The 12,132-nt window shown below is 53.4% G+C and overlaps 1 protein-coding gene across 1 annotated transcript; it reads right to left on the reverse strand.

The window, feature by feature from the left end:
• Positions 1 to 379: 379 nt before the first annotated feature.
• On the reverse strand, positions 380 to 1,387 carry LOC100274947 (uncharacterized). The gene has a single exon (XM_008666553.4). The coding sequence runs from the start codon at positions 905 to 907 to the stop codon at positions 647 to 649; it is 261 nt and encodes an 86-aa protein (XP_008664775.1). The 5' UTR covers positions 908 to 1,387; the 3' UTR covers positions 380 to 646.
• Positions 1,388 to 12,132: the final 10,745 nt, after the last annotated feature.

Here is a 12,132-nt window from a genome sequence, read left to right on the forward strand (position 1 = left end):
GCCCTCCTCAGGACCCAACATTGTGGAAGGAGCCAACATCTTTGTCTATAACGCGTTCACCTATGATCCTTAAGTTCGATGTTGATCAAACATCGCAACAACAACTTCTCAATGTTGGTGTGCTAACACCACACACGCAGCAAGAGAAACAGCGACAGTGTCTTGGACGCCTGCAACCCTAGAGAGAGATAACAACAACGACTCATACGATAACCTCTAGCAAACCATCCCCTTCATATATATATAGATCTTTGCTAATAGTCTTTTGCTGCAACCTCATTAGCGTTGTCATGAATTATGGTCTCTTGGACATATATTAAACAGCATTATCGTAAATGCTTAACGGTGTCAAATTCTCCCATTGTTTAACGACGGGACAGGAGCGACACAAAGATGTGTTCTTGACATGTGAAAGAAGTGGTAACAATACTCTTGCGAATTAAACCTGCCGGCTAAAAAAAAGGTAGATGAGCTAGCTAAATTGATATCGCCCAACAATCACACACAAATCGCCTGCACTAATAATTACGTACAAACTAAAACCTGCCATCGACACAATTGCGCTTGCGCATGGGCATGTCTACTTGCATTGCCTAGCTCGACGCACGCATGCAGCGGGCCGGGAGCCCGGCGGGACAGCAGTCTCCTAAGCCGAGAAGTAGCTAAGAACGGCGTCCTGCTGCCCTACCAGCCAGCAGGCGGCGCCACCGCCGCCGACATTCGTGTCGGCATTGCCGCCGTCGGCAGGCCGCTTTCTTCCCTTCTCCGTCGACCACCTCTTCTGCTCGCTGTCCGCCCGCGGCTTGATGGTCTCCTCTCCGCAGCAAGAAGCCGCGGCGATCCGCGCGGCCCTCCGCTCGGCGTGCCGCCGGGCCACGTACTCCTCCGAGATGTACACATCGTCCATCGGGTCGAATCTTCCTTTCTCTGCCGCTAGACGCTAGTGCTCCGAGAGAGCGGCAAGGCTCACGGGGCCTGCCCGTTGGGTTTGCCGAGTTTGGAAGTTGGAAGGGGTGGGGATGTGATGTGCGGCATGTGGCGCGGTCCCGATCCCGTGGACTTATCGGGAGCCGGGAGAGGGCGCCCAACCGGCAACCGGTGGGCACGGGCGGCCATGGTTTGGCTTCTCCGGCCTCCGCGCTCTCTCGAAACCAGCCGCGCCGGGCCACGGGCTCCGATTCTGCGAGCCATAGCTGCCGGTTTCCGCCAGATGCAGCGAGGACCTGGGGTCTCTCTCTCTCTCTCTCTCTCTCTCTCGAAGCGGAACGGGGACTGTGGCAGTCGCGGCGTGTGATGCGATGTGACCGAGGCTCGCGAGGTCGCATGCTGGGCCCCGGCCGGAGCGATTCCGCGTGGCCTGTCGATGCAAGTGAAAAAAGAATGGTGTTTGTATGTTCTTCCTTCCTTTCCTTCACGAGAAAGAAAGAATCTAGCATTCCTAATCGTACGATATGTGGAGGCATGGGTCGCGAACCGTGGGCTCAGGTCGCAGCTCGCCGACAGCAGGTTATGCAGAGACGGCAGAACCTGCGTGAGGCATTGAACTGAAACCCTGCCCAAAGCCTGGTGTGATGTTTGGTTTGGTTCCTCGACTGGTCTGTGTCACAACTAATATTTGAATGACAATTAAGTGGCAGAAACGAAACAAATTTATTAAGCTTAACTAAATTATAATCAGCAAATATTTACTGTAGTATTGTATGGACGAATCATAGACTTGTTATAATTAATAAATTCGTCTTATTGTTTAGTTCTTCATATACATGATTAATTTTATAATTATGTTATATTTAATACTTCTAATTAGCATCAAAATCAAAGTATCCGATGTGACACATTGATAGGGACTAAAGTTTATTAGCCCCTGCATGTGATTGATTAGTCCTTGTTGGACAAGTTAAGTGGAGGCTAATTGCAGTGTACTATCGCTAGTACCACCAGAGTTTGAGCAGGTTGCCTAGGGATAAAAACGGTCGAAAGCGATCGAAAACAGTTAAATTGTATTTGTTTTCATATTTTTTTGGTCGGGACGAAAACGAAAACCAACGGTCGAAATACGAGATCGGAATTGTCGGTTATTCGAAAACGGTCGAAACCGATAAACTATAGTCGAAAAGATAACTATTTTGTAGTTTTATCAAAAACATAATAAAGTGATGTATTGCCTAATTTTTAAGATTTAGAAATACACAAACAACTCTTTTTCACCATTCATATTAGTTAGATTAATTATAACATTTGCTTTTCGCTTATTCATTCATTTGAACACAATAAAAGTCTATAACTTAAATAAATTATATGCTAGATCTATCTCATATTATATAAAACGGTAGAAAACGGTATTACCACGACTCAGAAACGAAAAATATGAAAACGATCGAAAAACTATATAAATCGTTTTCGTACCGTTTCTAATCAGTTCCTGAACCTTTCGAAAACGATCGGGAAAAAACAATATTCGAAACGGGACGGTACGTGAATTTCCCGTCCCGTTTTCATCCCTAAGGTTAGGGGTGGATAACGAGCCAGCTCGGCTCGGCTCGTTAAGATAACGAGCCACAGAGTCAGCTCGGCTCGGCTCGTTTACGAGCTCGAGCTGGCTCGTTTAGCTCGCGAGCCAGAGCAGAAAAAAATGTACATAATAATTATTTTTAGTTAATTTCAAACTAATTTAACAATAGAAAATAGTAATTATAGTCATAGTTTCACAAACCACGTCAATATAACACCAAATTAGCACAATTCATCACTAATTAATTCACAATTCACATGCATGTTCATCAGTTTAACTCATAATTATATTTGCATAGACCAAATTAACACATAGACATAGTTCATTAACCATTAGTTTAATTCATAGACCATAGACACCTCACATATATATAACATGTTGATCAATTATTCTGTAAATGATATGCATATAGTTTCGTTTTGCTGAAATATAGTAGCTCGTTTAGCTCGCGAGCTGGCTCATTAACGAACCGAGCTGCCTTGTTAATGAACCGAGCTAGGATGTCAGCTCAGCTCGTGAAAAAATTCAAACGAGCCGATCTGAGCTGAGCCGAGCTGACCATGAACCGAGCGAGCCAGCGAGCCACGAGCATTTCGTCCAGCCTTACTTAAGGTTGCCTAATTCGGTCACAAAATGCAAAAGCATGAAGACCGACGATGACTCATCTCGTCCATGGTTTTTGTGTACGTGTGTCCCAGACCCTGAGTTTAAGAGTATCTCCAACAGATCCGGAAAATGTATCTCCCAATAAGCGATATTGGATATCCTTAAAAGGCTTTGCTCCCTTAAAAAAAGTCCATGTTCCAACAGCTCTCTTTAATTTTTTTTTTAAAAAAGGTGGAGCTGCCTCTCGGGAGGACGAACGATAGCACCGTGACTAGCCAACAATGAAAGCCTGGGCACCTCCTCCAGCTAATAGATTAAAGATTCGTAGTCCGTGCACCAATGATAAGGTAGCGAAAGAGCCTTTAAACTCGAGGTGGATGACGGTCGTCGTGCGGGGTTTTCTTTGAGTTTTTTCTATACAAAACACAAAAAAGACCCTATAGCATATACATAACAATAACCTTTTATTTCACTGTGTTTATCACAATATTTAGAGCAATAATACACACTAACATTAAGAAGTAAAGGATACATCACACTCACTGGTTTATTTTTTAAGTAAAGATGATCTTGCGTCCGGCATTCTTCAAAATGAAATCTTCAATTACATCTTTATATTTAATCTTCTCCATAACATCATTTTTCAAGTGCAATTGTTGCCAATTCATTGTGTATTTCTTGTGTCATAGTAATGCGCATACAGGGCTTAAATAACTTCAATTTTGAAAAAGTTTTATTCTGAAGATACAACTATCACTAGTATAGTCAACAAAATTCTATATACAATATGGGCATTAGAAAAATATCTCATCCGCTTCACAAACTTCAAAATATCACGAGGGCTGGTGCTTTTGATAGAGATAAACTCTTGGGTGAACATTAACTCCATACACAGGTCTTTATCGTGGACATCAGAATGTTGGTCACTTTTTAGTGCCATCTCAAGTTTAAGTACAAGAAGACAATAAACTTTTTCATCTAAGAACATAACTTATATGAAGTAAACAAATATCCAATGATTTCCCATATCTATGATATTGTTCGAACCTCGTAGTCAGTGTAGTAGCTTCATCAATAACGAGGAAAAAATAATTGTTCAAACCTTGTAGCCATACATTTGGGTGCTTGTGACATCAGTCCACTTGCATTGGCAAGGGACGGGCCTATCGTGCTGGTAGTCGGGGTCACATACGAGTCAAGTAGTCGAGTATCTCCGCCTTGACTCATCTCCCATCATCGTCCTTCTATTTCAGCCATGTGTTCTCTAAATATTCTAGGTGGAAGGACTTTTGTGAGCGGATCCACTAACATATAATTCTAATATGCTCCACTTTAATAGTTTATCCTGGACCTTCTTCTTAATAACATAACACTTGATATCAATATACTTGACATCTTCCGCTTGACTTGTTGTAAGAGTAAAATATTGTTGGCTCATTGTTATGGTATGCTCTCAATGGTCTTTTTATGCTATCCACTTGTTGGGTACCGTAACTAGGGGTACCCCAACACTCCTAAACACGGCTGATAACCACCCTCAACACAAACCGCAAAGACTGATGGGCGCGGTTCAGGTCAAGGCCTCGTCTACCCAGGGACGCAATCTCGCCTCGCCCGAGCCCGGCCTCGGGCGGGAACAGTAGTCCCGGACGAATTCACGCCTCGCCCGAGGGCCTCCTCAGGCGGTGGGCGCACCCTCGACTCGCCCGAAGCCCAGCTCGGGCAGGCTTCGTTGTGAAGCAACCTTGGCCAAATTGTCTCACCAACCGACCGTATCGCATGCACATTTAATACGGGGATCGCCTGACACCTTATCCTGACACGCGCGCCTCAGTCGGCAAGGTCGAAGTGACCGCAGTCACTTCGCCCTTTCACTGACCGACCTGACAGGAAAACAGCGTCGCTCGCCCCGCTCCGACTGCTGTGGCACCCACCAGGGTGAGACTGACAACAACCGAGTTCAGCCTCGGGCGCAACAGGAAGCTCCGTCTCGCCCGACCTTAGGCCTCGGCCTCGGGAGGAGGTCTCCGCCTCGCCCGACCCTAGGACTCGGCCTCAGCCTCGGCCTCGGGAGGAATCGCGTGCTCGCCCGACCCCGGCCTCGGCCTCAGGAGAAGTCTCCGCCTCGCCCAACCTTGGGCTCGGACCGACCGCGCCGCAGGGGATATATCATTACCCTACCCCTAACTAGCTCAGGCTACGAGGGAACAAGACCGGTGTCCCATTTGGCTCACCTCGGTAACAAGTAATGATGGTTCCCCGCGTGCGTCCATGACGTCGGTGGTTCTCAGCCCCCTACGGAAGCAAGGAGACGTCAACAGGATCCCAGCCACACCGCCAGCTGTGCTTCTACAAGGCTCAGGCACTTCTCCGACGGCCACGTTATCGCGTACACAGGGCCCAAGCACTTCTCCGACAGCCACGTTGGCATGTACACAGGGCTCAGGCACTTCTCTGCCAGACACGTTAGCGCATAGCTACACCCCCATTGTGCATCTGGACCCTCTCCTTGCATCTATAAAAGGGAGGTCCATGGCCTTCCTGGAGGAGGGGGTCGCGCAGGGACGAGCAAATGAACAGGCTCTCTCTCTCGCGACGCTTGTAACCCCTACTACGAGCATCCCCGGTGCGAGATAATACATTCCCCCTTGTGTTCCATCTTGCGCCAACCCATCTGGCAGGGGCACGCAATGATAAAATTCACTGGTCGGCTCGGTTGAGGGTCCCCCGGGTCCGAAACGCCGACAGTTGGCACGCCAGGTAGGGGCCTGCTGCGTGTTAACGAACACCTTCCCGTTGAGTTCCAGATGGGTAGTCTTCAGCAACCTCTTCAGCCCGGGACGGTGCTCCGCTTCAAGAGTCTCGAGTTCATGTCCCTCGACGGCAGCTATGACATGGTACTCCTCCCCTTGCAGCACGACAACAACGACGGTTGTCAGCTCGCCCGGCGGCGGCGAACTCGACGACGTCTTCCCCCCGTGGCGGAAGAGCAGCATCCGGGTTTGCCCCGCCACCCTCCTCGCCGTAGGAGGAGGAGACGAGGCAACCGTGGCCAGGCAGGAGGCGGCACCTCGTCGGCTGTCGGTCCAGAGCGAGTCGACGACGCCGGCACCCCAGCGGGGGACATGTCGGGTGTTGTCCTCGCACCTGAGACAACGACGGATGTCGTTTCCCCGCGACGTGCCAACCCCAAGCGGACTGATGACGCCAGCACTCTCGCGAAGGACTTGCTGGGCGTTAGCCTCATACCTGAGATGACGGTACAATCCGCCCCCGACGCGACTTCACCATCGTCCATCGATCAAGAGGTACCGTCCGTTTTCCACCTTATCCCTTTTAGATTCAGCTTCGATCCACCAAGCGACCCCGCTTCGGTGAGCGCTTTCGCTAGGGCATATCCTGACCTCCCGAGATACCATATGTGGTCAACCTGGGACCGACTGACGGCCGTCTCAACCTACGGGCCCCCGGGTTCCGAGGAAGAAGACGATCCCGACTCCGGTTGGGACTTCTCCGGGCTCCGTGATCCCAGTGCCATGCAAGACTTCATGACCGCATGTGACAACTGTCTCTCCGGTTGCTCTGACGATGGCCACAGCCTTGACGACGAGGGTTGTGGCCCAAGTCGCGAATGTTTCCACGTTGATCTAGGGGATCGCGACGAAGGCAACCACCTCGGTATGCCGGAGGATGACGATCCCCCTGCGCCTGCGTCTCGCGTTGACATCCCGCGGGAGCTAGCTGTGGTCCCAGTCCCTACGGGGGGTCAGGACACACAGCTCGAGCAAATCTATGAGATGCAGGCCAAGCTCGACGAGGAAGCAGGGCAACTTGTGCAGCTCCGGCAAAACATCAAGCAGGAGAGGGCAGGCCGAGCACTCGCCGGAGAAGCGCGTCATCAGGCCCGGGACGTCCAACGCCGTATCGTTGACGATGCCCGGGCAAGGCTGCCCCCGGCCTCCAGCGGGGTCAGCCAGAATCTAGCTGCGGCAGCAATGCTACTCCGAGCAATGCCAGAGCCATCCACCACCGAGGGGCGGCGTATCCCGGGAGAACTCAAGAATCTCCTGGAGGATGCCGCGGTCTGACGGGCCGAAAGCTCTGCGTCCTGAAGGCAAGGGTGCCCGTCGAAGCATCGCGCAACGACTTCCCGACTCATGCGGGAGGCCTCGGTCCGCACCGGGCGCACGTGGGACAGGACGCCTGCAGCCCCGGATCGCCTCGGCGACGAGCACCACCGCTGCGACCGTCGAGCCCGCCTCGAAGGGAAGGTGCGCTGGGGCTACCACCCCAGGCGTGGAGGACGCTACGACAGTGAGGAGGATCGAAGTCCCTCGCCCGAACCACCAGGTCCGCGAGCCTTCAGCCGGGCCATACGACGGGCGCCGTTCCCAGCCCGGTTCCGAGCCCCGACTACCATCACCAAGTACTCGGGGGAAACAAGGCCGGAGTTGTGGCTTGCGGACTATCGGCTGGCATGCTAGCTGGGAGGAACAAACGACGACAACCTCATCATCCACAACCTCCCCCGTTCCTCTCTGACGCCGCCCGGGCCTGGCTAGAGCATCTGCCTCCTGCGCAGATCTCCAACTGGGACGACCTGGTCAAGGGCCTTCGCTGAAAATTTCCAGGGCACGTACGTACGCCCTGGGAACTCCTAGGATCTCCGAAGCTGCCGCCAGCAGCCAGGGGAATCCCTGCGAGAGTACATCCGGCGGTTTTCGATGTAGCGCACCGAGTTGCCCAATATCACCGACTCGGATGTCATCGGGGCGTTCCTCGCCGGCACCACTTGCCGAGACCTGGTGAGCAAACTGGGGTGCAAGACTCCCACCAAGGCGAGCGAATTGATGGACATCGCCACCAAGTCCGCCTCTGGTCAGGAGGCGGTCGAAGCCATCTTCCGGAAGGACAAGCAGCCTCAAGGAAGACAGAAGGAAGACGCCCCCGAGGCGTCCGCCCAGCGTGGCACGAAGAAGAAGGCCAAGAAGAAGTCGCAAGCGAAGCGCGACGCCGTTGACACAGATCTTGTCGCTGCTGCCGAGCACAGGAACCCTCGGAAGCCTCCCGGAGGGGCCAACCTGTTCGACAAGATGCTCAAGGAGTCATGCCCCTATCACCAGGGTCCCGTCAAGCACACCCTTGAGGAATGCGTCATGCTTCGACGCTACTTCCACAAAGTCGGGTCCCCGGTGGGAGATGGCAAAGGCCAAGACAACAACAAGAAGGAGGGCGACAAGGAAGAGGAGTTCCTGGAGGTACACGACTGCTTCATGATCTTTGGCGGGCAAGCGGCGAACGCCTCGGCTCGGCACCGTAAGCAGGAGCGTCGGGAAGTCTGCTCGGTGAAGGTGGCGGCGCCACTCTACCTAGACTGGTCCGACAAGCCCATCACCTTCGACCAAGGCGACCACCCCGACTGCGTACCGAGCCCAGGAAGGTACCCGCTCGTTGTCGACCCCGTCATCGGCAACGCCAGGCTCACCAAGGTCCTCATGGACGGAGGCAACAGCCTCAACATCATCTACGCCGAGACCCTCGGGCTCTTGGGGATCGATCTGTCCACGATCCGGGCCGGTGCGGCGCCCTTTCACGGGATCGTCCCCGAAAAGCACGTCCTACCCCTTGGACAACTCGATTTGCCCGTCTGCTTTGGAACTCCCTCCAACTTCCGCAGGGAAACCCTCACGTTCGAGGTGGTCGGGTTCCGAGAAACCTACCACGCGGTGCTGGGGAGACCGTGCTACGCCAAGTTCATGGCTGTCCCGAACTACACATACCTCAAGCTCAAGATGTCAGGCCCCAACGGAGTCATCACCGTCGGATCCACATACCGACACGCGTACGAATGTGACGTGGAATGCGTGGAGTACGCTGAGGCCCTCGCCGAGTCCGAGGCCCTCATCGCCGACATAGAGTGCCTCTCCAAGGAGGTGCCTGATGCAAAGCGCCACGCCGGCAACTTCGAACCGGACGAGGCGGTTAAGTCCGTCCCCCTCGACCCCAGCAATGACGCCGACAAGAAAGTCTGGATCGACTCCTTGCTCAACCCCAAATAGGAAGCAGTGCTCGTCAACTTTCTCCGCGCAAATGCCGAATTTTTTGCGTGAGCCCGACCCAAATAGTCGCCGAGCACTCGCTGGATATCCGAGCTGGAGCCCGACCCGTGAAGCAGCACCTGCGCCGCTTTGACGAAGAGAAGCGCAGGGCCATAGGCGAGGAGGTCCACAAGCTGATGGCTGCAGGGTTCATCAAAGAGGTATTCCATCCTGAATGGTTAGCTAACCCTGTGCTTGTAAAGAAAAAAGGTGGGAAATGGAGGATGTGCGTGGACTACACTGGTCTGAACAAAGCATGTCCGAAGGTTCCCTACCCTCTGCCTCGCATCGATCAAATTGTGGACTCCACTGCTGGGTGCGAAACCCTGTCATTCCTCGACGCCTATTCAGGTTATCACCAAATCAAGATGAAAGAGTCCGACCAGCTCGCGACTTCTTTCATCACACCTTTTGGCATGTACTGTTATACTACTATGCCATTTGGCTTGAGGAATGCAGGTGCGACATACCAAAGGTGCATGAACCACGTGTTCGGAGAGCACATCAGCCGAACGGTCGAGGCTTACGTCGATGACATCGTTGTCAAGACGAGGAAAGCCTCGGACCTCCTCTCTGACCTTGAAATGACATTCAAGTGTCTGAGAGCGAAAGGCGTGAAACTCAATCCTGAGAAGTGTGTCTTCGGAGTCCCTCGAGGCATGCTCCTGGGGTTCATCGTCTCCGAGCGGGGCATCGAGGCCAACCCGGAGAAAATCGCGGCCATCACCAACATGGGATCGATCAAAGATTTGAAAGGAGTACAGAGGGTCATGGGATGCCTTGCGGCTCTGAGCCGCTTCATCTCGTGCCTTGGCGAGAGAGGGCTGCCCTTGTACCACCTCTTAAGGAAGGCCGAGCGCTTCACTTGGACTCCCGAGGCCGAAGAAGCCCTTGGAAACCTTAAGGCACTCCTTACCAATGCGCCCATCTTGTTGCCCCCCGCTACGGGAGAAGCCCTCTTGATCTACGTAGCCGCAACCACTCAGGTGGTCAGCACCGCGATCGTAGTCGAGAGACGAGAAGAAGGGCATGCACTGCTCGTCCAGAGGCCGGTCTACTTCATCAGCGAAGTGATATCCGAGACCAAGATCCGCTACCCGCAAATTCAAAAGCTACTATACGCGGTAATTCTGACGCGCGAAAGTTGCAACACTACTTCGAGTCTCATCCAGTGACTGTGGTGTCATCCTTCCCCCTGGGGGAGATCATCCAGTGCCGAGAGGCCTCGGGTAGGATAGCAAAGTGGGTAGTGGATCTCATGGGCGAAACACTCTCATTCACCCCTCGGAAGGCCATAAAATCTCAGGTCTTGGCAGACTTCCTGGCTGAATGGGTCGACACCCAATTGCCAACAGCTTCGATCCAGGTCGAACTTTGGGCCATGTACTTCGACGGGTCGCTCATGAAAACCGGAGCAGGCGTTGACTTGCTCTTCGTTTCACCCCTCGGAAAACATGTGCGCTATGTGATACGCCTCCATTTTCCGGCGTCAAACAACGTGGCCGAGTACGAGGCTTTGGTTAACGGGCCGCGCATCGCCGTCGAGCTAGGGGTTTGGTGCCTCGACGCTCGTGGCGACTCATAGCTTGTCATTGACCAAGTCATGAAGAACTCCCACTGCCGCGACCGGAAGATGGAGGCCTACTGCGACGAAGTTCGGCGCCTGGAAGACAAGTTCTACGGGCTGGAGCTCAACCATATCGCTCGACGGTACAACGAGACTGCGTATGAGCTGGCGAAAATAGCCTCGGGGCGGACGACGGTTCCCCCGGACGTCTTCTCTAGGGACATACATCAACCCCCCGTCAAGATCGACGACACGCCTGAGCCCGAGGAGACCTCGGCCCAGCCCGAGGTATCCTCGGCCGCCGAGGGAGAGGCCCTGCGCGTCGAGGAAGAGCGGAATGGGGTCACGCCTAACCCGAACTGGCAGACCCCATACCTGGAATATCTCCTCCGAAGAGAGCTGCCCCTCGACAAGGCCGAAGCCCGGCGACTGGCGCGGCGTGCCAAGTCGTTTGTTTTACTAGGTGATGAAAAGGAGCTCTACCACCGCAGCCCCTCGGGCATTCTCCAACGATGCATATCCGTCGCCCAAGGACAGGAGCTGTTGCAAGAAATACACTCGGCGGCTTGCGGTCACCATGCAGCACCTCAGGCCCTCGTCGGAAACGCTTTTCGACAAGGTTTGTACTGGCCAACTGTGGTGGCCGACGCCGCTAGGATTGTACGCTCCTGCCAAGGGTGTCAATTCTACGCAAGACAGACGCACCTGCCCGCTCAGGCCCTGCAGACAATACCCATCACCTGGTCGTTTGCCGCGTGGAGTATGGACCTCGTCGGTTCCTTGCAGAAGGCACCCGGGGGCTTCTCGCACCTGCTGGTCGCCATCGACAAATTCTCCAAGTGGATCGAGGTCCGACCCCTAACCAGCATCAGGTCCGAGCAGGCGGTGGCGTTCTTCACAAAACATCATCCATCGCTTTGGGGTCCCGAACTCCATCATCACCGACAATGGCACACAGTTCACTAGGAAGAAGTTCCTGGACTTCTGCGAGGACCACCACATTCGTGTGGACTGGGCCGCCGTAGCTCACCCCATGACGAATGGGCAGGTGGAGCGTGCCAATGGTATGATTTTGCAGGGACTTAAACCGAGGATCTACAACGACCTCAACAAGTTTGGCAAGCGGTGGATGAAAGAGCTACCCTCAGTGGTCTGGAGTCTGAGGACGACCAAGCCGAGCCACGGGTTTCTCGCCGTTCTTTCTAGTCTATGGGGCCGAGGCTATCTTACTCATAGACTTAGAATACGGTTCCCCGAGGACAAAGGCGTACGACGACCGAAGCAACCAGACCAGCCGAGAAGATTCACTGGACCAGCTCGAAGAAGCTCGGGGCGTGGCCTTACTACAC

This window comes from Zea mays, chromosome 1 (assembly GCF_902167145.1).
Source record: "Zea mays cultivar B73 chromosome 1, Zm-B73-REFERENCE-NAM-5.0, whole genome shotgun sequence".
Classification (NCBI taxonomy): Eukaryota; Viridiplantae; Streptophyta; class Magnoliopsida; order Poales; family Poaceae; genus Zea; species Zea mays.

Excerpts from the sequence above, each read along its gene's own strand:
- LOC100274947 (XM_008666553.4), bottom strand. The coding sequence starts at position 907 with ATGGACGATGTGTACATCTCGGAGGAGTACGTGGCCCGGCGGCACGCC.